Source organism: Temnothorax americanus, unplaced genomic scaffold (assembly GCF_048541705.1).
Source record: "Temnothorax americanus isolate GAGA-0224 unplaced genomic scaffold, ASM4854170v1 Scaffold16, whole genome shotgun sequence".
Classification (NCBI taxonomy): Eukaryota; Metazoa; Arthropoda; class Insecta; order Hymenoptera; family Formicidae; genus Temnothorax; species Temnothorax americanus.
In genome coordinates this window covers 2,347,469-2,373,695 of record NW_027509297.1, presented here as the reverse complement: position 1 = coordinate 2,373,695, position 26,227 = coordinate 2,347,469, and the positions used below count along the sequence as shown (strand labels likewise).

At 36.5% G+C, this 26,227-nt stretch overlaps 1 protein-coding gene and 1 long non-coding RNA gene across 6 annotated transcripts; one reads left to right on the top strand and one right to left on the bottom strand.

Moving 5' to 3' along the window:
- The first annotated feature begins 1,403 nt into the window (after positions 1-1,403).
- On the top strand, positions 1,404-24,938 carry LOC143895608 (muscle LIM protein 1). Of its 5 annotated transcripts, none has more exons than XM_077402869.1 (9): positions 1,404-1,568; positions 8,267-8,388; positions 9,684-9,849; positions 14,295-14,424; positions 16,077-16,173; positions 18,605-18,692; positions 20,939-21,235; positions 21,988-22,308; positions 22,818-24,938. In XM_077402869.1, the coding sequence occupies exons 2-9, from the start codon at positions 8,274-8,276 to the stop codon at positions 23,092-23,094; spliced, it is 1,491 nt and encodes a 496-aa protein (XP_077258995.1). In that variant the 5' UTR covers positions 1,404-1,568; positions 8,267-8,273; the 3' UTR covers positions 23,095-24,938. The 5 variants fall into 5 exon arrangements, 4 of the variants coding, with proteins under 4 accessions (XP_077258995.1, XP_077258997.1, XP_077258996.1 ...); XM_077402871.1 differs by lacking the exon at positions 18,605-18,692 and adding an exon at positions 18,415-18,499 and having other exon boundaries at positions 1,405-1,568; XM_077402870.1 differs by lacking the exons at positions 16,077-16,173; positions 18,605-18,692 and adding exons at positions 17,282-17,378; positions 18,415-18,499 and having other exon boundaries at positions 1,406-1,568.
- Positions 22,179-22,808, bottom strand: LOC143895611 (uncharacterized). Its single transcript, XR_013256372.1, has 2 exons — positions 22,439-22,808; positions 22,179-22,348 (listed from the first exon to the last, which is right to left on the bottom strand). It is a non-coding gene; the product is annotated as an uncharacterized LOC143895611 (long non-coding RNA).
- Positions 24,939-26,227: the final 1,289 nt, after the last annotated feature.

Below are 26,227 nucleotides of genomic sequence, written 5' to 3'. Positions count from 1 at the left end.
AATATTATAATGCGCTAAACATTTAAATCGTATGTTTATTTTAATACTGGCTTTTTATTCTAGGAAAGAGTTGCTAAACGAAGAATACTTCTTTTATATTAATTCAAGATCTATAGAATTGTCTTGAGAATATATTTTCTGATGATTTACTTACACAACACATGCTAATGAACCATTGATTAAGTAAAATAATCTTATTGAATTAATCTTACCCAAATGGGGATAATAATATCGCAACAATGATTCACTTTTATTATTATCGCGGATAAATATATAACATACTCTAATTTACGGTACACGTAAGTGTCACTCACTAGACTGCGAGGCATTTCTTGCTTCTTTTCGCAGACAGGTCATGTCCGGTATCTCGAGAGTTCTATGGCATGCCAGCTACTGAAATATATTATAATTTGTCATATTATTTACGTATTATGAATTTTTTTTTATCAATTTTGTAATATTTCACAGCAACTAATGTCATTCTGAGACTTAAGGTTATATTTATAAAATTTTGTATCTGAGTAAGTGTAGAATATTTTCTTTTCAGAATAAAAAGTAATGAATACTTTCGGTGCTCTGAAAAAAGAAAAATAATGTGTTTATTCTCGAAAATATATAAATGTTTTATGTTTTCTTCTTTATATATTTCATCAATCTTTTATACTATCTTCAAAAATAATGGATCTCTTAAAGAAGTACCAAAAGATGCTAATCTCTTGTCCAAAATAAATAATGGATCTCGATTTTGATAATATTATTTGTTTCTAATGTTATATTTTACAATCATTAAGTGAGTGTAGTATATTGGCAGATAATGTGGTCATTAATATTTTAATCAAGACATTTCAAATTTGAATAATCTAAATTAGTTATACTATACAATAATAAAGTCGGAAAGTTTATAGATCGTTTGTCAATATCAGTATTCGTAAATATATTAGGCAAATTTACAAATAAAAATTTTATTAAATATTAATATGAAATGTACGATATATATAACAAAATAATATGCGGAGTAATTGAAAAGGAAAATTAAATCAATTTCTGTTAGAAAATTAAAAAATAATAAATACATTTCTACAAGTATCGTAATCTCGTAAAAAATAAACGAAATAAAAGGATATCGAAACTTGTCGAGTTATAGTCGAGAAATTAAATTAATCGAAGCGTTTTACTATCGAAATACATTGTTAGACGGACTTTGAAGTGTGTGATAGGCCTGTAGAGATTATTGGCGGACATATTTCGGCCCAAAGGTCTAAATCTTATACAGCGAAGAATCCCCGCTGCCCTTTGGCGTTCGCCATCATCTCCACCGGCGGCGCAGCATCATCAAAAGCATTGACGTTCTCACTGCACACGTGCCGTGTGCAAAGCCTGGGGGGCTATGACTAGGACGCTCCCGACGCGAGCACAGTCATTCGAATCCAGTATTAGTGCGGTGTAGAGTGTTCGGTGTTTTGTAATCCACTTACTCGAAATCTTCTCTCTCTCTCTCTTCCTCCCTTTCTTTATTCGTTTCTCTATCTGTTCTTTTCTTTTTCTCGCGCGACTACGATCGATTAGTGGTGAGTACCAAGAGATAACAGTGTGGCGCGGATACATACCATACTACTGCTACTACTATCAGACACTTCTGTACCGCTATCGCTGATGACACTCTTCTTAGCCGCATCGATCGATGCCGCATATACCGACGACACAGACGACAATACACAAATATCGCTATCTGTATCGCTCTGAAGAAGTGCACGTAGAATCATTGCAAGCGTGAGATTTACTTCAGCCTCGTGATTTGTCTGTTTTCCTCGTGTGTCTTCTTCCGAAGTACTGAGACTTGTTTAGTGCCATGAAAGATATTCATCGAGATCTTTGAACATACATCAGGTCAGCTACTTGGGTGAATTGTCGATTATCGATTGATTCCGAAATTTTTTATAAAGATCAGTTTGCAATCAAATGATGATCTTTCTTAGCGGTACAAACTAAATTGTTTGCCAAATAATGTAGTTCATAAAATTTTGATTCTGTTTTATGCAACTATTTAGTGATTTATTTTTATAAAGTTATTATTTTAATTATAAAAGATATAAAATACAATAAATCTGTCAATTTACCCATGCAGCCAACTGGACCGCTATAGTTTTTCCTGATAAAATTGATAATTTATCAAACAGTCTTATCTAACTCTGAATTTTAGAAAATTGCTACTGTTTTTAAATTATACAGTATTTTATTTTAAATGAATAATTTACGCATTTTTATTATGTTGGAGGCAGAAAAAAAACATGTAAAGAAAATATTTTGTACGTACAATTGAATCAACCCTTTTAAGTCAAAATTTTGGTTAGGATATTTTTATATATGGAAAGATTTTGACGATTCGGTCGAAAGCTGATCCCGAATTTGAGGAACATTTTATAGCCTTATTTAATAAACGAAGATATAGTTGACAAGATTTAACGATAATTGGCGCGGCAGACCGCATAGATGGACAGGGCGAAGGATGTCTGTGCTGTCTAAGATGAATATGGCATGCTGGAAAATCTAATGTCCTTAATATCTAATCGTGTAGAGATTAAAATAGAATCACGATCATTCAACATAGATTCTGTATTACGTTATAATTAGACATGTGAGATATTAATAAAGTTGACAAACTAATCTGCCCGCCGATCCTAAAACGTTAGAAAGGATGAAGGAATAAAAATAGTAGGAATAAAAATATCAAAACTTAGATTATACTCTCTTATAATAAATATATAAATAAATAAATTTCAGTTGATCAAATCTAACAATTCTAGTGAATTAAATTTATAACACTGATGATGCTTCTTGTATCTAAAGAAACACATAGACAGTTAAAACATGAGTAAAATATAGTAATCTTTTTATATAAAAATTTCCGAATAGATTGTAAACAATATTTGCGATATTTAGTAACGTTTAAATAAATTTTGCATAAAATAAAGTTGCATATAATCATAAAAATTATTATTATTATCATGTGTATTCGAGTTACCAAACTAATTTTAAAAATACGAACGCATTTTCTCCGCTATTATTAGTTACTGAAACAGTCTCTCGTCGGCTGGCGATGCTAATTAAACTAAGTTATCAAATAAATTTGAACGAGATATTATTACCACGTTGAGCGAAGTAGCGAACATGATTAATCAAATAGTCCCAATGGTTATTTCATAAAATCATTATAACATTACTTGTAAGCTGATAGTTAATTATAAAATGCGAGCCTGGATAAGAACATGGATTTTCCAACGAATACGTTAAAAGGCTGTTATTTAAACATTTAATATATACGTTTAACGCGATAAAAGAATTAGCGATGTTTCAAGAATACGTCATCAGAGATATCCTTCATCTGTTACAAATGAAGGAGAATTGAGAATTAAGAATTCTTCTATAATTTCAACGTTTAATTTGGACGATATTACTTAACAAACTAATGCTCGAAGAGTAATAGGCAGGTATAGGAGGATGGAAATTCTCGTATACCGTGATAATATTTTGATTCCTTCATTCGAATTGATGTAACATGAGATATCATATTTTATTTAAAATGTTTTATTATATATATAGATAGACATTAAATGTATCACGCAAGTCATCGGGATATTGGGATTTCTTTATACTTTTATAGCACGATCTAATTTTAGGATCCTAAATTCGTCCATTCGCTATCCAAATATGATTTAGCAAACTTAGTTTGATACACACATGCCACGATAATATTTTCAGATATTCACAAAAGCTAAATTCAACTATTTTTCATCGGGAAAAATTATTTATTCCGATCAGTTCCGATTGTGACAAAAAACTTTTTTATTTTGTCTTACCACATCGCTACAATTGCTCATTCTTGGCCGTTTCGTATCATTATTATACATATTTCCATTTAATTATAGCGCTCGTCAACATATTGCGCAGGTCCTTAAATCATGACTCATTTCAACAACTTATTAACACCGGGGTTTGAAGTTTTAAGAGTAAAGATTGTGCGGTTCATGGACATTGTATATTTTTATTAACATAAATAATATATGCATGTATAAGTAACATATATACATAAAATCTAAGTTTTTAATATTTTGGAAATTTAAATGACAAAGTAATATATTGTACTGTATCTATATATAATACTAATATAATAAATATAGCTATATAACTATATATAACTATATAATACTGTAATATAAATTTTTTAAAGTTTAATACTTTAAATTGTTAAATCAATTTAATAACAAGTCTATATAAACATTATTAGCGGGGCATACATATACAACAATTAATTAATAATAATTGAATAATGTATAAATTATATGCAGAAATACTAAAGGATGTTTAATGTAAACAGATAAATCTTATAAATTTCGAGTTAACGTGTTGGTGCCTGGGTTTCGTATTTTCGCGTGTAACGTAACACTTCGACGTGTAGGGACACTTTGCAGCCCTATCGGCGTGGCAGGACACGTGTTGGGTTACCGCGCATTCCATCCACGAATATGCGTGCGATTGAACGGTAGGGGTAAAACGAGGAGACCGCTATCGTGGAGAACCTAGCGCCTTCCCTAATACGGCTTCGCGGACTCGCCTGCACGCGTCTGCACGGATATAGAATCGCCCGCGTTCTCTCTCTCTCTCTCTCTCTCTCTCTCTCTCTCTCTCTCTCTCTCTCTCTCTCTCTCTCTCTCTCTCTCTCTCTCTTTCTCTCTCCCGCCCCATTCTCTCTCTCTTTCTTTCTCTTTAGCGCGGTGCCGCCTGTTTCTACTGCTTCTACTACTACTGGCGTGTCATATCGTTACCGGATACTACTGTCAGTGGTAACGGCGGAGCGCATTTGTGCAGCTAAAACGCGCTAATCGCTACCGGGGGTACATGAACGGTATAGACATGAATTAAAATCAATTTTTTAAGGGGGAATGAACAATTATTTAAATATTTAATTGAAAATAGAATATTATTAAATATTAATCCAAATTATACAGTTATAGCAAATATACTATATTTTTATGATAACACGGCTACTAAAATATGTATTTTACTGACGGCTTATTTTCTATGTATTGGTTAATTATTTTTAAATTTGACAAATTTGTTTTATAAAGACTATTATACAAAGTAAAGCAAAGTAAGACCGACTCCTTGGTGTAAAATCGTCCAATTGTTGCATCTCATTAGTAGATTCTATTATTTTTCTCGAGTTATTTATTAATAATCTTCAAATTTTACAAATAAGATTTTGTGATTTAATTCTTTAATGATGTGTTTTAAATAATTGAATTTACAAACTGTAATTTAAATTCTTTACATCTAAGTAAATTACATATAAATAAAAGCTTTAGTGCAAATTAAAGTAAAATTTTAATGAATGAAATAATAACATTAAAAAATAAATGTTACTTAATTATAAAATTTAATTTATTATAGAGTTACCTATTTAGAAAAATAATAACTTTTTAATAAATTTATGCGAAGTAAAAAAATCAGTGAGATAAAATATGATTAATTAAATATGTACATATCTTTTTATATTTTTAACAATTTTTTTTTGACAATTGAAATTGCATTTATTGCACTTGAAAATATTTAAAATCTACTCTCTAAATCTCATAGAATGATTTCGCCACTAATATATTAGAATGATAGTTACTCCAAAAAAGAGGATATAGTCAATCCAATTGAGTAAATGCGGGCGCTCATAAGATAGGAGTGAATTTTTCACTTAAATTTTTAGAGCAGCTGCTCTACCGGAGTGAATCACGATTCACTAAATGACTAACAGAGTAAAATTTTCCACTTAAAATTGTAAAGTGACATAATTCACTTTTATGGACTGATCTATTGCACTCGAAAAGAATGCAAATATTCTGGGACACTCTGTATATATATAAACAAATATCCTGACTGACTGACTGACTGACTGACTCATCAACGTCCAGCCCAAACCCCTAAACCTAGAAACATGAAATTCAGGAAGTATATTTCTTCCATAACGTAAGCACCCACTAGGAAAAGATTTTTAGAAATTCGACCCCTAACGGGGTGAAAAGAATAAGTAAAATGTGTTTTCATGGGTGTTTTTCGACGGGCAACGCCGGACAACTTAAGCTAGTACATACCTATAAAATAACGTTGCAAATATATAGAATTTGTAGGAAAACGAAAACAATATTAAAAGATATTCGATGCAACGTAAAATTTATTTCTGAACTTAAATTAAAAAAGTAATATAAATATCTCTATACTATATTTCCTACCATTGTTAGTAGTAATACAGCACATTCGACAAAGTCGCTAAACATTTTCCCCATTTCACAGGCGTTTATCATTATTATATGGAGAAGTAAAAGCCATAGTGGTGTAAGTCAAATTTTTTAAAATATTGATTTGTGTGTATAGATGCAATCTATACAATACATATAAATTGCATCTATGCACGCACGAGTCGATATTTTAAAAAATTTGACTTACATCACTATGGCTTTTACCACTCCATATGTAGAATAATATCCGTATACTTTTTGCAATTTAAAAATTAAATTCTTGCAACAACGATAGATAATATAATGCGTATAACAACTATAATATAGTAATGAGAATAGTTTAAGCTATTTTTGACGCGTGGTTAGGCAGCAGGATATGAAAAGAAACATGAGAATAAAAAACCAGATATTTAAAATTATGCTTTATAGAAAGGCACACAATTTATTATAACTGCAAGTACTATTGCAATAGTAATAAATTTAAAGCAATTAGTTTATTTTTATGTTTATTTCAACTATTTATCGCTGTATTTATTGTATTTTTGCAGAATATTATTATAATGCATTTACCTATATGACATTATGCCAAATGTTACTACTATCATCACCATTATCTGTGTATGCTATTAAAGCGAAATATTATTGCTACGTGATATGATTAACTAGCATTGCCAAACGCTATTACGCACAACCATTAATGTTTGTGCCAGATATCATCACTATTTCGTGGCAACAAGCGTGTAGATCAATCGCTATGTACTTACTTCTACGTTTTCAACAACAGTAGCTTAGTTTATACAGTGGACGTAAATATTCATTTTAAATAATTAAAGATTTTCTACATTGTATCTCTACCGAAATTTTGAATCATCGAAATTTTAATATCTAAATAATAAATATCTGTAATGATAATATACAATATTACTTTCTTATATAATCGTACAGAGTAATTTAAAGTTATCGTACGTTTCGTTTGACATTTGGATACATAAATAAATTCTTCTGTTCTTTCATGCAGATATCATTTAAAGAATGTGAAGCGCAATAAAATTCAAAATATAATGTTTTAATCTATATGTCGATAGTTATTATCGGAAAAATGACAATACGTCTACTTGAAAATAATCTAATTGTAAGATTAGCATTTCATTATTTATGTATTTTCTATCTTAATTCGCCAAAATTCTTTATTTTTTTATTTATCGAATAAATTACTGATATCTAGGCTTTGAATAAACTTTTTTCTCTTTCATTTAGTTTCTAGTTTTGCTCTATTAATATATAATTATTATTATATTATTAAATAATACTTTTGATATAATTCGCAATTTCTTCAAATATTCAAATGTATCGAACTTACTAACAAAATTTCCTCTATGTAAGTAGAAAGACATATATTTACCATCGTACATCTGTTTAATGCTTTAGTATGTCGTGCGTGATATACTTTTATTCCCCTTTCTATATAGTTCGTTCCTCCACTTGCTCAACCGTGCGCGCGCTTTAAGCTGGCCACAAAAATAGAACTGGTTGCCGACGAGTCAGACGGAAACGCGGATTGTTTACGTCCTCGTAAGCGACCGGTTAGGTAACCGAAATGGGTTACCGTACCGGCGATAATTCCTCTCGATATTAATAAAGATGTCGAATTTGACTACGGATTTTGGATTTCGAAACTATACAATTTTTGATAAAATGTTTTTGCTATAAAATTGTGTTGCTCTCGTTCAGATCCTTCCACGAAATTTTTTTTTTAAAGAATAAAAGTAATTTTCAACGTTTAAATAATTATGATGCACTTCTAATTGTATTAGTGTTACGAACTATTTATCATAAGGTTACGTCATCTTTTCAGTTGTTTATAACAGTAAAAAAATAATAATTTGACACTACAACAGCTTCTCGACTTGACACGACGATGATTGACTTCCGACTAATTTCGGTGCAGTAAGATACGCGCGATAACAGAGTTTTCTTTTCAGTATAAAAATGCCTTTCAAGCCCGTGGAACATCCAAAATGCCCTAAATGTGGCAAATCTGTTTACGCTGCAGAAGAGCGGGTTGCCGGTGGATTGAAATGGCACAAAACGTGCTTCAAATGCGGTGAGTAACAAACGTAATTTTATAATTTTAGAAATAGAGAGAATGCAAACAAGTGTTCTTTTAGTCACGTAAGAGCAACGAATCAATACGTTGAAATTAACAAGAGAACCGATGTCATTTTGTAACTTAAAAATATAAAGGAAAAAGATGTTATAATACATACACCAAGATTTTTTTTATATAGACAGGTATTCTTAATTTTACATAGACAGCAAAAGCATTTATCGTGCAAATAGCATATTTTAATACAAGTACATTTTTATAAATTTATTTATTGAGAGCTTTTAATTGACATAAAAATAATATTTCTGAACAGTTATATTTTCTTATAATAAAGACAGTATAAATGGAAACAGCGCATTGTTGTACGCAAATCGCCATTTAAATAGCCAGGCATTTCAGTAAATTTGAGACGCTCGATTTTATTCGTAAAGAAATGTATTAACACATAAGAGACATAAAATTATTTATTTTTTATGTGCTTTTGCTTTTTCAAAATTTGTTTGAAACTTATCTCTTTATCTGAATTTAATGGTATGCTTTTCTAATGTGTTCTGTGACATGTGTACTGTAAGAATGATCAAATAATTTCATTACGAAAAACATTATCGAGTTTCCTATTTTTAGGCTGCAGTTTAAAATAAATTTTATGCTCGGTTAGTCCGTCGCGATTGTAATCAGGTCTGCAGGTTGCCAAAAATCAATTGTCGGCTGTCCGGTATAGTGTGCTTTCGGGTGCAATGACCGATGTGAATAATTCACAATAATCTCATTGTTGAACATTGCCGTGGCTTGAAAAGATGCATACGTAATAACTATTTCTAAAAAAGAATGAATTTTAAGAAATAAATCATAAGTGAATTATAACGTATCTTATATTAATATTACAGTAAATATTTTCGAATATTTCATTTGCGTATCAATAAAATATTACTCTTTTTGTATATGTCTAAAAATATATAATATATGTAAGAATTTAAAAAATATATTATATATTTTTTTATATTCGTGCAGAAAATAATGGCACTCCAATACTTAAATACATATTTACATAAATATTTACGCGCTATTCTTCGACAATGAAGTGCAGAATATAAGTGAGAATATTACAAAATATGCTTATTAATTTGAGATATACACTTAAAAAATTGCCGAATTAAAATAAGTTAGACATTTGTTCAAGTATCCCGTGGTAGCACAGAATAGTTTACGGTACTTAACACCTCGACACTCGAGTATACATCCAGCAGGAAGCGCCGTAATCTCCAACGACGAACGACGACCGTGTGTTGCAGGTCTTTGCGGCAAACCGCTCGACTCGACAAACTGCTCCGAGCACGAGGGCGAGCTGTTCTGCAAAGTCTGCCACGGCCGCAAGTTCGGCCCTAAGGGCTACGGCTTCGGTGGCGGAGCTGGCTGCCTGTCCATGGACCAAGGCGAGCATCTTCAAGCGAAGAACGAGTGAGTGGCATCTGCCGTCGCACAACCTCGACCCCCGACACCCACCTCCCTCTTCTTCCCTTATTCCTGAGTAGCATTACCACCAACGTGGTCCCACGTCGGGAGCGTCTCTCCGTTGTTCTACCCTTTCCACGTAAAGACATCCTCCACGTGTGCGGAACTGAAAATCGACCGACCAACCGTCCCGTGAACCGCCCGTGACCCATCAGCATGAATTCTTCTCTTGGTCAATCGCGCCTCCAGCAACTCGGAAGAAGCCGCTGCCTGCGCAAACTCGTCCAGGATGCCAGGAGAACACGCGTCTGTGTATACGTGTACAGCGTGTCCGACAGAGTGAACCGCGTTTTTCTACATTTTCCTTCCTCTTTTTCTTAAATTCTCGATGATGACGAAGAGAGAATCTCGTCTCCGCCTCGGTTTTTGTCTTTTTTTTTCTCTCCTCTCTCTCTCTCTCTCTCTCTCTCTCTCTCTCTCTCTCTCTCTCTCTCTCTCTCTTAAGAATTAGATCTAGACGGTCCTTCGTGTCCTGATAGTTGAATCTAGAGGGTCCCTTAGGACCAGACTGTTTTATTCCCACCTCTTTGGAGTCTGTCATCACCGTAGGCGAGCATGTCACCGCGTTTCTCTCTATCCTCTTCGAAAAAAGATCCGTCCTTACCCTATCGATCTTACTTCTCGCGTCACCGTCGTGCATCACATCGTGAACGACGTTCAATTTAGTCCAACGTTTAACCCGTTTTCCCCGAATCCTTTTTCCCTCATCGTCTCCCGGTGTGATCGGCCAACATCGTCACGTCCGATCGATTGAATTGTGCTCTCTCTTTTTCTTTTCTTTCTTCTTCTTCTTCTGTGTTAATTTTTTTTTCTTCTATGCGAAATACATACGCTAGTTTATAGGATCATTTGTACCATCTGTAATAAGTGCCATTAAAAGTGGAAAAAAGGGAAAGATAAAACTGGAAACAAAACAACCAAGCGGTGTCTTTCATTAACGAATATAACACACGTTTCCCCATTACCTTTCAGTGTGTAGACAGATTATCAATGTACGAGTGACGTGCATAACGAGCGCATCGTTCGAAAAACGCAGAACGGAGCCACGCTAGTTGAGCCCGGTCAAAGTTGCGAAATTCTCAATATAAATTATTGTGCGCGAGTCTACTTTGAATTCGGTGTAATCAGATATTGAAACTGATAAATTCGACAAGTTAAGATTTGAATGCTATGGAATACGGAGAGTTATTAAGATAATTATCCTATAATCGCGAATAAATGTCGAAACGCATACTCACTTTCGCATATGTCCATAGCGTTGAAGCGCGAATTCGCTTTCAACACGTATACGACTGTAATTTTGACCGGGACTGAACGACACGAGAGACTCTATGAATCTACGGAAGTAGACTGTTGAAGCGTGCACACGTTTCACCGCACGTGTTCCTTCTCTGTTTCTCTGTGACGTCGAGCCTTTGCGTACGAAACCCGCATCCTCGGCCCTTCGTCTTCCTCCCTTCAGGCTCTCTTTCGCCGAGAAAGGGGACGAAGCTTACGAAAAAAAAAGAGATAAAAATATGTATATATATATATATATGTATACGAGAACGAAAATAAGAGAAAAGAAACACACGACACACCCCGCCCCCGCCAGCCCCGCCGAGCACGAGCCAACCGGAGGCAAGCATTGAACAATATACCGTTGTTACTTTATCACATAGTACGAGCTGCGTGATAAAGAGAAAATACCGAGTACAAGAATGGTGAGCATCGAGTCAAATTGCGCCTCTCTCTCTCTCTCTCTCTCTCTCTCTCTCTCTCTCTCTCTCTCTCTCTCTCTCTCTATTTCTCTCGCTATCTCTCCTTTTTTTTTCTTTTTCGCCGCGTGACGAAGCTTCTTTTTCTTTTTTGTAGCTTATATACACGTAGCTCTCCTGCATGGCCTCTCTCGCACCACTTCTAATCCTATAATCTCGCTAACACTTAGCCTTAACTACTTGCGTGGGTGCTGGCGCGTGCGTGCGTGTACGTGCGTGCGTGCCCGCGTGCGTGTTAGTGTATTCGCGTACTATGTCGATATAATGAGGTAACGGCGATCAACACCGTTCTCGACAGCGACAATGTTGCGAAGTAGCGATGATAATGCCATTGAGATGAGCCCTCATATCTGTCGGCTATGTTTCCTAGTTGGTAGTCAGTAGTTTAGTAGGATACAGTGCGTGTTCACAGTCTGTTGCAAATGCACTTGTCGTGCTCTGTGTCTGAATGTCTCAGATTTTCCTGTCTGCCTTTTCATTGACCTTAAACGAAGAGAATTATTCCTTGGTATAAATATTTCAAGATACAATTCTACATACACTATAAATTAGATTGTGAATTATAGAAAAGAAGTGATTCAGTTTCATGAATTAAGCCTTGTTAAAATTGAATTTAATTGAAGGAGCTTTATTTAAATTTAAAGATAGCGGGGGGAGAAGATGTTCAATCAGATACGGTCAATGAACTTATAAATGAAAGAAAGTGTGGGCTACCTATCCTATATTATTACCTATTACTAAATTATACCTCAAAGATCAAGTTTATTTTAACACTTCGAGCATACTCGCGGGATTTCTTAACATATACCAGTTTTTCTTTTATTAAGTTTGGCACATAGTGATCAAGCACACTGTGTCCACTACGCTTTTGGATCGTTTCTGGGCCGTCAGAACGAATCTAAACAACCAATCGTGATAAGTGCATGTGCATCTGCACCGCTCACGTATTCCGCTGTACATACACCACTGTACCGTAAATGTAAAACTCCATCATCTCAGCGGCGCAATTGTCACGCTACATGGAGGACAGGCACGATCGGTGTTACTTCACTGTGTCGATGATATTCCACCTCACGGTACGGATGCGTGCGTATACGCACGCACAGGCTCTCCACACTGTACCCGACACGGCGGCACTTCTATAATATTCCCCTCTTCCCTGTGTCCCTTCTCTTTTATCTCTCTTTCTCTCTCCGTCTGTCTCTCCTTTTCTTTTTTTGACAAATTATTCGTTGGCACAATTATGCCGTATTACACGTACGGTTTGCTTCTCGGCTCTCCTCTCTCGGGGCTCGGCGGAAGCCACGTACCGTGGTTGCGAAGGGGAAAAATTACGCTAACACGTTGACTAACACTTGCCTAACAATTAAGCTAACCCGTAATACTATTTGATGTATTTTATGTTATCTCCCGGCCTTATCAAATTTGACGTAACTTTCTTCGATGTCTCCAACGAAAATCGGATATAATGCAAGAAGATATTAACTATTAATGCAAAATCGGAACAAAAGTTTTTGACTTTATGTAAGATTTTATTGCAGTATATTTTGGAGTTTGGAAAGTTTAAGTAAGTTTGAAGTTTCTACATTTGATATATTGTACGCGATATACTTGGTGTACCTTATGTATCAGATAGAATTTAAAAAAATGTTGATTTTTCGAAAGGCTAACTAAACGAATGTAAGTTATTTGTAATGCTTGTCTAAGAATCAATTAGCAAGTAGTGCAAAATAAGCATTTTGTTCATATAAATATCTATGTACTTGCGTCTTGACCAATGCAAGACTTGATGTTGGGCATCTTAAAATAGAGCATCGTATTCTTCTTGTATATTTGCGTCCGATTATTCGAAGAATTCTGATGTTCGTCGGAATGGGATGTCTTGATGGCGCTATTTGTTTCTGTAGACTAGTAGTGTTTAGAACGTGTTCAGTGGAATTGACGGATCACAATACGCATTTTAATAGTGATGCTTCTATAAATTAATCTGATAGTTATAAATGCTCGATAATTATATTTTTGCTTTAGTAACCAAAATATTTTTGTTATTTATATACATACTTTAAGTCTTTCCTAGCTAAAGTTTCTTTTTAGTTTTAACTTCTCCATTTTTTCTTATACATATCTCTATAACATATTTACATAAATTTCCAAAAATGTACTTTAGACTTCCAGATTTTAATTCTTTAAATGTTTCACATTACTTTGATTTAGAAAACTTTGATTTGGAAAATCTGGATTACTCAGATATCGAATTCTAATAAATTATTTCAATTAACTACAGTCACTAAACTTCTGTTTTATAATTATCATATCTATTACTTTACGTGTGAACCATCAATTTCATTGTTTAAACATTTTACTTTATCTGTGTGCTGTATTTAATGGCTTCCACGTTCAATGCTTACATCTGTGATTACCGAATTATGAGATTCAAAGATAAAACGAATTGATCTTGGTGGATCATCCCTTTTAGCTCTATAAAAGACACTGCTCCATGAAAAAAAGTATTGTAAATATATGTCGAGTGATAAAGTGATAACAAATGAAATGATTCGTTTTACCTCTGAACCTTACGACGATATTGCGTAAACTTTATTGGTGGATGGATTTTAATATGAACTGAATTTCTAGGGGTGAATTTTCGCGAGGTTCGAACGCTGTTCTCGAGTCGCGAGCTATCGCCAAAGCACCCGAGGGAGAGGGATGTCCTCGCTGTGGAGGGTACGTTTACGCCGCCGAGCAGATGTTGGCCCGAGGAAGGGTAAGTCCATTTAAAAGATAAGGCGTACGCGGTGCGCATTTAACACTAAATGCGACACAAATATAGAGACCCTGGCAAACAATCAATTAAGAAATCCTATTAGCATCAAAGTTTAATTGTTTACCAGCGACGTGTGAACGTTATATGTATTTAGCGTTAAATGCACAACGATAGAAGTCTCGCGTCTCCTTGGTGCTTCGACCGATCGTTCGCTCGTGCAGTTTAAAAGATTAAAGGAGAGTCGACATACCTACCTCAGTTAATCACAAGTGTACAGTTTTTCCATTAATCTTTCGGATACGTTGAACGGACTGTTAATCTTTTACTCGTGAAGATAATTGATAGAAAGCGTGCGAGTTTCGGGATACTGTGCGAATTATAGACGTTCTATAGAACGTAAAAAAAATATACCAGATAATTTTTTAATATATAGGTTTGCAATTACCACTTTTATTCAGAAATCAAAACGCGACCTTATGGTTTTTTTTATTTGTTCATCAAGTGCTTCTCCTCCACCGATCTCTGTTTTTAGATTGACAGACGATAGTCGAAAATAGCCCTTCTCGCGTACTCCTCGAATTGCAGCCTTAATCTAGGTGCGCGCTGCGATCCCCCTGTGGGTGGGGCCAGCCTCGAACCGCGAGGATATTTCGACGGGCGAGGGCGGCTCGCGGGATTGTAGCGCGCGATTTAGCACGCGAAGCAATAAAATCGGTCGCTGACGCGACGACAGACAGATTGACGCAATCGGCCGTCCTCATCGTCGCGCTTACTCACATGTATTTCGGAAAATCTGTGGACGGAACTTACCGCGTCGCGGCAAAAATGCGTCGCGCGGATTACAAAACAGCTGCGGCAACGCGTGGCCGCGGCGCGCGGCGGCGTATCGTGGCTTTTGCCGCGCGTCTAAATTCGGCACGCGGCGCGGCGCGTGGTAATGGACCGCGTCACGCGTCCCCGTAATCTTATCCAATCTCCATTTCATAACAATGTGCGAAAAAAAACAGCGGCCGGGAGAGAGAAACGGGGGTGGATGGGAGGGGGAGGAGGAGGAAGATTCCTCGCTCTGGACCGGGGGTGTGCTAGCCTAGAAACTTTCTCGGTGGTTTCGTCAGAGAGAATGATTTTGGCGGCGCACCAACTGGCCGGCCAATCTTAGCCGGCCCGATACCCGGCGATAATATGGCTCGCTACCAGAAGGAGCGCCGCGCCGCCGCTCGGAACCAGAGAATTGGAGGCTAATTGCTGGCCGACAGACAATCTGGTCCAGCGATAATCCGCGCGCGAAAACGGCGACGGCGATCCATCTTTCTCGTCGTCCGTGATGTGACTCACCGGCGCGCGGCGTACCGTTGAAATCACTTATTTGCGCGAGAATTCGGTTACGCAATTCTTCTTGAAAACGAAGAATCGTACATTGTCTCCTTGAATTTTGTGATAAGACCCTGCTTCGTCGAAATTTTTAAATCTTGGATCGCATCACATGCGAATGCACTCTCTGACATGAAATCCTCGATACCGTTGTAGAATCAAGGAAAGTACTAAATTTCTCTTATATTCGACGATTCGTCGCGGCACCAAGAAACCGATAAACGTCTCGTCGGTCTCGAGCAGAACCGCCGTTTTTCGTCAATCCTCGTTCTTGTGATTAGGCTTACCATAAACTGTGCTTCAAGTGCAAAACGTGTCGCCGTACTCTGGACTCGACGCTTCATTGCGATGGTCCCGACCGCGAGATATACTGTCGAGGTATCTTCCGTCTAAAGAATCTGCAGTCCCCTTTACGGCCACAGTTCCTTAATTCTTTCTCGATTTGTTGCACAGATATCCGTACTGACAGTCCTGTGTTCTGAAAACGTTGAGCGATTATATTATTTCCTGAACGTATTTATCTATCTGTCTACCGTTCCGTTCTGACTCCGTTCGTTCTTGTTGTTGTTACCTACTAAAATCAGTTTGTAAACTCTTTCCACGCCGCCAGGAAACAGCCCCCGAACATACAAGGGCTGCAAGGTATCACGGAAGAAGGTTTAATCAATTGTTCTATCATTCTTTTTTTCTCGTCTTTGTTATCTATGGCGCGCGAAATATCTGTTTATTCGTTCCGAACGAATTTGGACCGCCGTGTTCCAGAATTACCGCTCTACTACGGGAAATCATAAATAACGGAGATCAAATTACGAAAAATATTGTTAAGTGAAAATGCTGTTAGTTTTAGTATTAAGTTTTATTTTTCTATTTAGTATTAAGTATAATAAGAGTTAGTAGTATTATTTATATATAAAGATTGAAATTTAAAAAGTTTTTAAATCTTAAACAGTCAAACGATATATTGTAAATGAATATGATAAACGAGAGTTTATCAATAAAATTTTAAGAATTAGAATAAAATATTATTAGAAATGAGGAAGAAACATAGAATTTCAAAATAAATCTTGTTTTCTCAACTTTTAATTATTTAAAGATCAATTTGCAGTATTTTGTAATAACTTTGAAAGCCGTTTGAACTGAATTCAATATTAATGTCTTTTCGGATCATTAGAAATCATTATTTTTATCTTGAAACTACTACAAGAATGTTTTCTAGGAAAGAGCTATAATATAAGCCGGCGTGTAAGAGTTTCGTATAAGAGTATTGGAACGATATAAATATTAAAATAGCTTATAAATGAGAATAAAGATTTACAGTAGCACATTACTCGTTGCTACTGTCTTGAAACAAATCTTGGCGGGATACAAGGAGCTTTTAATGTCTGCGCTCCTGAAACGATTGTACAAGGAAGTAATATTGTACAATAGTACTTTCGCCTCTCCTTAGAATTTTCAGTGACTAACCCATCCTTTGTGTTTCGTGCAGCAATGGCACAGGGAATGCTTTAAGTGTGCCAACTGCTCGAAAAGATTAGACTCCGTCAACTGCTGCGAAGGTCCTGACAAGGACATTTATTGCAAAGGTAAGGATACGGTACGATCGCGCGCATGAAGACGTAACGTACAAGATATGCGAAATGTGGTACAGAATTAATTTAATTTATGATTTAACACATATATGCAGATATTTTCCGCACATGAGCCGCTGAATAATATATGTAAATGTACCAAAATATTGATGATCAAGTATTTCAAGACTAGGAGAATTAAAACTATTAAAAAATAGAATTCTATTTTTTCCCTTGCGTCTTGAAGAAATCGGTTGAACCTCTAAATATAGTTGAAAAGAGGCATGTAAGGAATATTTTTCTAATCACATTAAAATAAATATACAGAAACTTTATTTTTGATCGAGCTGGATCTTTTAGTAATATTTTTGTATAAATTTATATATTTTTTCCGTTCAATAAACTGCACGCCGATTACTCATCGATCTTGAAAGACAATCTCTTATTGGAATAGTAAATTCATTTATAATTAAATCGATAATTGGTGTAAAATTAATGCTAATAAACACCTTTTAAAATTTTAAATTATTGCAAAGAATTTATTGCGAAAAATATCACTCCAGCCAGGGCTTCGAATCTGGATCTCCCTTCAAATCGTGACGGGCATTTTTGCCAGTTCGACCGCCAAGGCATGTGGTGATCGTATATCCAATAAATATTAAAGAGAACGTCTTTATTTCAGGCGACGTGACATCGGTCAAGTTTCACTTATCATTGCATATGAAATACACAAGGTTTTTCTAAATCTACTGTCGCTAAAAAATAATTGTCTGAAAGTTCTAGAATATTTTATAATGCATATAATAATAAAAATTCTCTAAAACATCCTATATGTACATATTAATTAAAATCTTATTAAATTTTCAATTTGTTACACTGTATTATGTGTTTAATGCAAAGGACAAACTGGTATGACGACATAAAAAAATCTAGAGAAAAATAAAAGATTGTATTAGTAATTAGCGTATCTGTACGATTATGTCTTTGTCGCTGACCATCATCACGAGATAACGTTAGGCGACGTGAAACCTTTAATCGATATTGTCTGCAGTATGCTACGGAAAGAGGTTCGGACCGAAGGGTTATGGCTACGGCCAGGGTGGCGGCGCCCTGCAGAGTGACTGCTACGCCAATGGGTGGGTTTTCAGAGTCGGGACTGAGATGGGAAGCACGCGAGAGAGAGAAATCCCGCCTCGGCTTCTACACTTTCACTATATATGATGCGCTTGTCTGCTTAACAGCTTGCTATCCGAAGAAATTCGGTCCGCGGGGTGTCGGCCACGCCGGGATTATGTGGATCGGGCTGCAGTGCGATATTGAGGACGAGGGGTACGCGCCCCCTTAGTTATGACGATTATTATTTTGCGCGCGTAAACAGGGTGCTCGGAGAAAGAGGAGCGGCGCGAGTAGCGACAGCTTTATCTTCGAGTAATCTGCGTCGATTTTTTTCTTAGCAAAAAATTCGTCGAGCTCATCTCTTGGCTTCTGCACGTTGTGCATATAGAACGAGAAACCACCCTTACTATTTTGTGAGCATTTACATTTGAAATTGAAAGAATGAATCTTCCGGATCTGTAGAACAATTTCTCTTTCAATATTTTTGACAAAATAATATTGGATACTTTTGTCCCGAGGAATTCTTTACACGAAAATAAGAAATATTCAAAAGCAAAGTACAATATTAATTATCAAAAATTAGTTAGAGTTTAAAAGTAAAAACATTATCGGAATACTATTTCTTGCTGTTGAATAATAAATTTTTCAGATCCTGAAACAATATTAATTTTAATCGAATTTTACAATGAGTCAAGAAAATGAGAAATAAAAATTGCAAGTCAGTATTTGTGCAATTTTTCTCTCTCTTTTTCTGTTGAATATTCAAATGTAATATTCTGCAAGCATGATTATACTTCCAAAGATATATATGCAATTTGCATGAAGAAAATCTTCTTTCATTACTTTTTCGTATTATAAAGCTGTTTTAAATTTACGAAGATTTAAATCAAAGAGATAATATATCAGGATTGCCACAAAAAATTATTTTTGAAATTCCCTGACTTTTCCATGTTTCGCAGACGATAATGAAGAATTTTCCATGACGAATACGTAATCTTATATTTTAACATTTAGAAGCAGGGATTGCGGGAAATACAGCTTATTTTATTAGAAGCAACACAAACTTGGAAGTATTGTAACATAATATAATCCTGAATTCAAATTCAGTCTAACAAAAAATAATGTGTATTGGAAAAAAGAACCACGTTATATGGGAGAAAAAGGCGATTGAGTAAAAGCACTAAATAAAATATAAATGTTTGATATGATATTAAAAAAAACAATAAGTACTCTTTAGAATAAGAGCATTTGTGAACAAAGTTCAAAATTTCAGGCTCTTTTACATATTTCCCTAAATTTTCCAGGTTTTCCCTGGCCAATTTAAATTTCCATGACTTTTCCCAGTTTTCCAGGTCTGTGGCAACCCTATATGGATAGGCTGTATTTTTTGTGAGAAAAAAATCACTCTCGATTTTCTCGAAGAGTATAAGAAAAATTACTACTGGCGCGCACCTTCTCCAAAACACCGTGTACATGCGTGCGCCTGTGTGTGTCCGTGTATATATAATATATACATATAATGTGTAGGTATATATAATATACACATATTTATACATACATATATAGACCGACGCCTTATAACGCTTTGCGCTCTTACTCACCCTGGCATCACGAATCGGCTGATCGTATCGGAATATCGAGTGTCATTTCTCAGTCAGGCAGATCATAATTCGTTTTACATTAGTGGAATACTCACGCTGACGTTCATAGTTGCTCTCTCTTCCGTATACATTCGACATTCCTGTTATCACACGGTCTGTACGGTCTTGTGTGCACGTATACTTATAAAACCGAAACTAAACCTGAAATTCATGTAGAATCCGAATTGTTATTGCTAACACCCCCTGCGACTAGATATCATATTAGTATAATCACGTGTCATATGTAAGTCGATCTAGAGCTGTCTCATTTTTTCCCTTAATCAATTAATTAAATAGAAAGTCAGACGTGTGACGTACAATTTACTTACACCTCCACGAAATGACAACTTCGTAATCGCGTGTTACGGACACGGAAGAAAGTCAGGAATTCAGGAATTTCAATTGTGATTTTAATGACTCTTTATGACTGTGCAATTTTTTGCATTCTTTAACGAGATTTGTCAAGAGTTGACGAAACATTGGACAACTTCAGTATCTCTTCTATGTGTCTTGCCAAGCGATTACCGACGATCAATCATCCTGTCATTCGCATGTAGTTCCGTTCTTTTGTGATATCACGAATGAGCCGCAGGGATAAGAAAAAAGCGGGGTTAAAATTAAAAATTAAAATTAAAATTGAAATCGAGAAAAACCCAAAGTTTCCCGTCTTCTGTGGAGTTCAGATGCCTGATCAAATTTACTTAGGAGACGATTGGGCAGAATCAATCGCTTTTCCGTATAATCCCTGCGGTTCAATGATCGGCCCCATGTCGCCGAGAACGACCGGCGAAATAATGTGAGTGACCCTTTGCGGTGCAGCGATGCGGCTCCTCGCACCACCGTGATCGACACCGCGATAATCAAGGCCCCGCCCGGCAAGGGCTGTCCTCGCTGCGGTGGCGTCGTCTTCGCCGCCGAGCAGGTGCTCGCCAAGGGCCGCGAATGGCACCGGAAGTGCTACAAGTGCCACGACTGCACCAAGACCCTGGACTCGATCATCGCCTGCGACGGTCCGGATCGGGATGTTTACTGCAAGACCTGTTACGGGAAAAAGTGGGGACCGCACGGATACGGATTCGCATGTGGCTCGGGATTCCTCCAGACCGACGGGCTCACGTAAGTCTCGAGCTCCAATGCTGGGAGTTTACGCGTAACCCTGCTGAACGCGTGACTATAAATACAAGTCGATTTAAATAACCGAGCTCCACCGGGCCTGTAAAGCGCGTTGAACGAAGACTCGTAAAGATCCCGAGTGATTTCATGACTTTGCAGATTCGCAATGCGTTTAAGCATAAGATATTGACCATATATAGTTAGCGGAAACTAATTAATAAAGTAATTATTGATAGAATTACGAAAAAGTTTTTACCACCAATTGTAAGTTCATAAAGAAAATTTGTGTGAGCATTATTTTATCTACTTATATATATAAAACTTTAGCGACTTTTTTATATAAATGCGAAGTATATTATGTTTCTAACACAGTTCACGAAAAAAGTTTCGATCTTGGACAAAAATCATTGAAAAACATGTTATAAAAATACTTCGTGTGTTGTGACATAATTTAAGAGGAAAATGACAAGTACATTTCGAAGGGACTAACAGATACTGAAATTGGAAGATAAAAGATGAAATTTAAATTTCAAGCGGAATTAGCACGATCATAAGAGAAAATATCACGAATTTCAGCGCATACATCTTCATTTGCATACTTTATTATTGTGACCTTGACCTATCGGTTTGAGTGAAATTAAACAGTTGAAAATATTCGGTTGACGTAAATGGTCTCTCTTCGCGGATTAAGATTAAATGAAACATATAAATTCGACCAGGCGAGATCGTATCGTAATCGCGTTAATTACCCGCAGGGAGGAAGAAATTTCGGCCAGTCGACCTTACTACAATCCTGATACGACCTCGATTAAGGCGCCAGCTGGGCAGGGTTGCCCCCGTTGCGGTGGCATGGTGTTCGCCGCTGAACAACAGCTCGCCAAGGGCACCATGTGGCACAAGAAGTGCTTCAATTGCGCCGAGTGTCACCGACCCTTGGACTCCATGCTGGCATGCGACGGCCCCGACAAGGAGATCCATTGCCGCGCGTGCTACGGAAAGCTCTTCGGGCCCAAAGGCTTCGGGTTCGGCCACAAACCAACTCTCATCTCGACGAACGGAGATCATGCCCCCTCATAGTAAGTGCATCTCGACGTGCTTCCCCAGAGTAATTAGTTTCTGAAACACGGTGTAAAATATACAATAGCGAAAAGTTTGCTGTCGGGGAAACTTCGATGATTGATAACGATCTTGATAATCGCGACCTACTTCTCTGATTAGAATTTTCTTTTAACACTCGAGTAATCGTGTGAGAAGCAAGTTATAGGAATGGATTATTAAACACAGCGTCATGATTCATGTACGGAAATACTGGAACAAGCTGCTACTTTTTTCCATTATTCTTTTCATCCATGCACCTGCGCGCAAGAAATCCGTATAGAAAGATAAGACTTATCGAGCCGCGTGCAATTTTTCTACATTATTTTTTTTTATCTACACTATGATAATTTCAACGAAAAATACATTTGAAAATAATAATTATGCATGGATTACTTCAATTGTTCGTGACAAATCAAACCAGTTTCCGGTCTTCCCTTTCGCTCAATATCACATCAGATTCGCAGACGTCGTTTTTCATTTTTCGCAGCATCGACTCCAAGCCCGACCTGGGCCAGAAACGAAACGACGGGCACGGTTGCTCGCGCTGCGGCTACCCGGTGTACGCCGCCGAGCAGATGATCTCGAAGAACCGCGTTTGGCACAAGCGGTGCTTCAACTGCGGCGAATGCCACCGTTCCCTGGATTCGACGAACTTGAACGACGGTCCGGACGGGGACATTTACTGCCGCGGCTGCTACAGCCGGAATTTTGGGCCCAAAGGCGTGGGCTTCGGAATAGGCGCAGGCACCCTCACGATGGCCTAATTGGCAGGCTCTATCCCCCCTCTTTACGCGCTGCTCGAGGAACACCCTCGATCCAGTCTTATATATTAATGTAAATACATCTATATATAGAGGCGTCTGACTGTGTATCCGACGACAGACGAACGCGCTGCTCCGGGAATTTCGATTTCTCCTTTCCTATAGATTACGACGATTCGATAATGTCGATGACTATATATTTTCATTATCGCGAATAGCGCCGTAGTGCGGGGTAATGGTGTCTGCTTGACTCTATATGGCCGACAAGAATCGATCGCGCTCGGATAATCTCCACTGCAGTTGTTGTTGATAATATTGCGACGTAAAATCGCGCATTGATCGTGTTACAAATCAATTCATTATTGAACTTAATAATCTACTTATTTGTTATACGAACCAATGTATAAATTTGTCGTTTTAATAATGGTTAATATATATGTTTAGAAATATAAAAAATAAAAATGCGATTTTCTATCTATTAATCAATAGGCTTATTTATAATAAGTACTTTAATTTTTTAAAGACATCTATCTAGAAAATTTTCTTCGTCTTAAATTTTGGATTTAAAGAGGGGGGGTCGACTTTTTTGTCATTATTAAAAATCATTATATAAAAAATTGCCATTATTAAAATAATGCGTTATCTGATCGCAAGTTATCAACAATATGTGGATTTATTCTCGCAGTCAATTAGACCCATTCACGCTCAATCGTCACGATGGCTTGCACCGGTTGCTGTGAAAATTTTACGAGATTCGTATTGCAAGAGTTAAAACTGCCAGTTTCACCAGTTAGATATTCTACGATTCTCGTTTCATGCGATTTTCATATAGCAACTTGAGTGATCCTTGATGACGATACTACCGCGCAAACGACTAATCTGTTGACGAGCAATTACGAACGTACGAAACTTTTGTTATTTTTCTTCTTTTTCTTTTTATTCTTAATCAGGAAATAGGAGATTACACGACTCGAAAATCGATCCGCGAGATCGTCAGACTTGGATTTGTAAAGACACTGGCAAATTGAATATCCCTGAACTTATATAACTATTTTGGCCGAATTTATTGCTTAAATATTTTTGTTCCTTTTTTTTCCGATAAAAGTGGAAAATCTTTCTGGATAAATTCTGATCTCTATATTTCTATTTATTTTCACACACACACACACACACACACATACTTGATCAAAATTTTATTTCAGACTTAAACTTAAGATCTCTTTTTATCTTGTTAATTCGATCCGAACCAAATTATTAAGATATTGACACTTATCAAAATTTTCTGACATAAATAAAGATTTAGAGACAACCTATTTATACAGAAAGCTTACGGACGGAGATATTTTCAATAAGTAAAAGTACTTCGGTCCGCTAACGACGAAAATTGCCAGACTGTCTTATATCGCTGATATTGCTCACTGTTTAACGTTTTCAATCGTTAGCATTACTCAAGATTAGGCATATTAAATAATGCCTTTTTCTCTCCTCCATTAAAATTGCGAAATAGAATGCATCATGGAAATTAAAGATGCACAGCTTTTTTAACTATTTCGCATAACAAATCGGAATTATGTGCGGTGTAACGGTCGTAAAAACTCTGCCACGGGTAAGTGTTTTCTTGATCGATTTTTATAACTTGAGGACAAAGATTTTGTTATTTACAGCGTAATAATTGAACACATGGCATCGATTGCAGCGGATATTCGCGGACGACACATACGGAGATATGAATACGAATAAAATCTAATAAATATAATAACCGGGCTACGACCAGCAGCAACGATGTAACCGACGACTAAGACGAGAAACTAATTTAATTATGATTTTCAATAAATGTGTACTTGAAATTTTTTGAACATTCTTTTTTACCCGAACGGAATAAGGTAAAAACGGTTTTTAATTTATGTAAAAAAAAAAAAAATTAAACACCATAGGAAGATGTAACAGAACAAACATAACATTAAATTAACATTAGATAAATTGAAATAGCAATACAAATGTTGACTGTGACGTTGCTTGAAAGTAGATATAATAGTTCTCCAACGAAACTGTTGTGGGAATCGCTGGAGTGATTTCAACGGAGAGAAGTGAGTATGAGTATGGTGTAAAACACTAATTTCATATATTTATAGCAACAACTGTACAAGTTCCGGTTCACACATATCGATAATTACCATTCGTTAATCTTAACAATAATGGCGGGAGCAACGAAGCTGTTCAGAGTTCACGAACGCTTCCTGGCTTGCGGAGACGAGCCTTTTCCCCTCTCGTCGCCGCGCGCCGTCGCGTATAATCGATAATGCGCGTCTTTCGCGCGGAGACGGGGCGAAAGCGCGGCTCGCGCTACGCGCCAGTGATACGCAAGTTTTGTAAAATGCCTCGTTAAAAAATCACATTCGTTATCGAACTGGGATATGGATTGCCTCGGGACACGATAGAAATTTTCGCACACGCTATTGTCATTAACTTTCAGAGGAACCTTCAATTTACGTCTCTGCGAAATATTGATTTTTTTTCTTGTAATTTCTAAAGTTTTTATAACTCTAGTGGCGATTTTTTGTCCGTTAGACGTTGGACACCGATTTCTTCTAACCAATTAACGTTTGGATATTTTATAAAACTATCGTGTATAAACGACTACTTTTCAAGAATTGCAAAAAAATATCATAACGAGTGTAACAATTTCAAATATGTCTCTAGCTTAGCTACAATTATCAGTGATAGCATATTGTTATTGATATAGTTGAGGGAGATACACCGAATCGCTCTCTGAAAGTTAAGACGGACCTCTCTGAAAGTTAAGGCGGATCTGAGACGAGACTTATGAAGGGGAAAAAAAATATTTTCAGGTGAACTATACATACCTTTCGTCTTAACTAATGTACATTTATACATCTCACTATAAAATAGATTCAGTCGTAATCGATAAACTATACATACGCAGAATGAGGTGCGCTCGTTTATCGGCGCACACGACGAACGAGTCAGACCACTGCCGAAATTGTCCATCGTATATTGTGATAAGACAGGTACCTTCGCTCTTCTTGGTACGAGACACACAGGACGGTATGTAAGTATCTATCTTAAGGACCTTCTAAGAAGAAATTCCGTCGATCTGCGAATTAACGCGAATCAA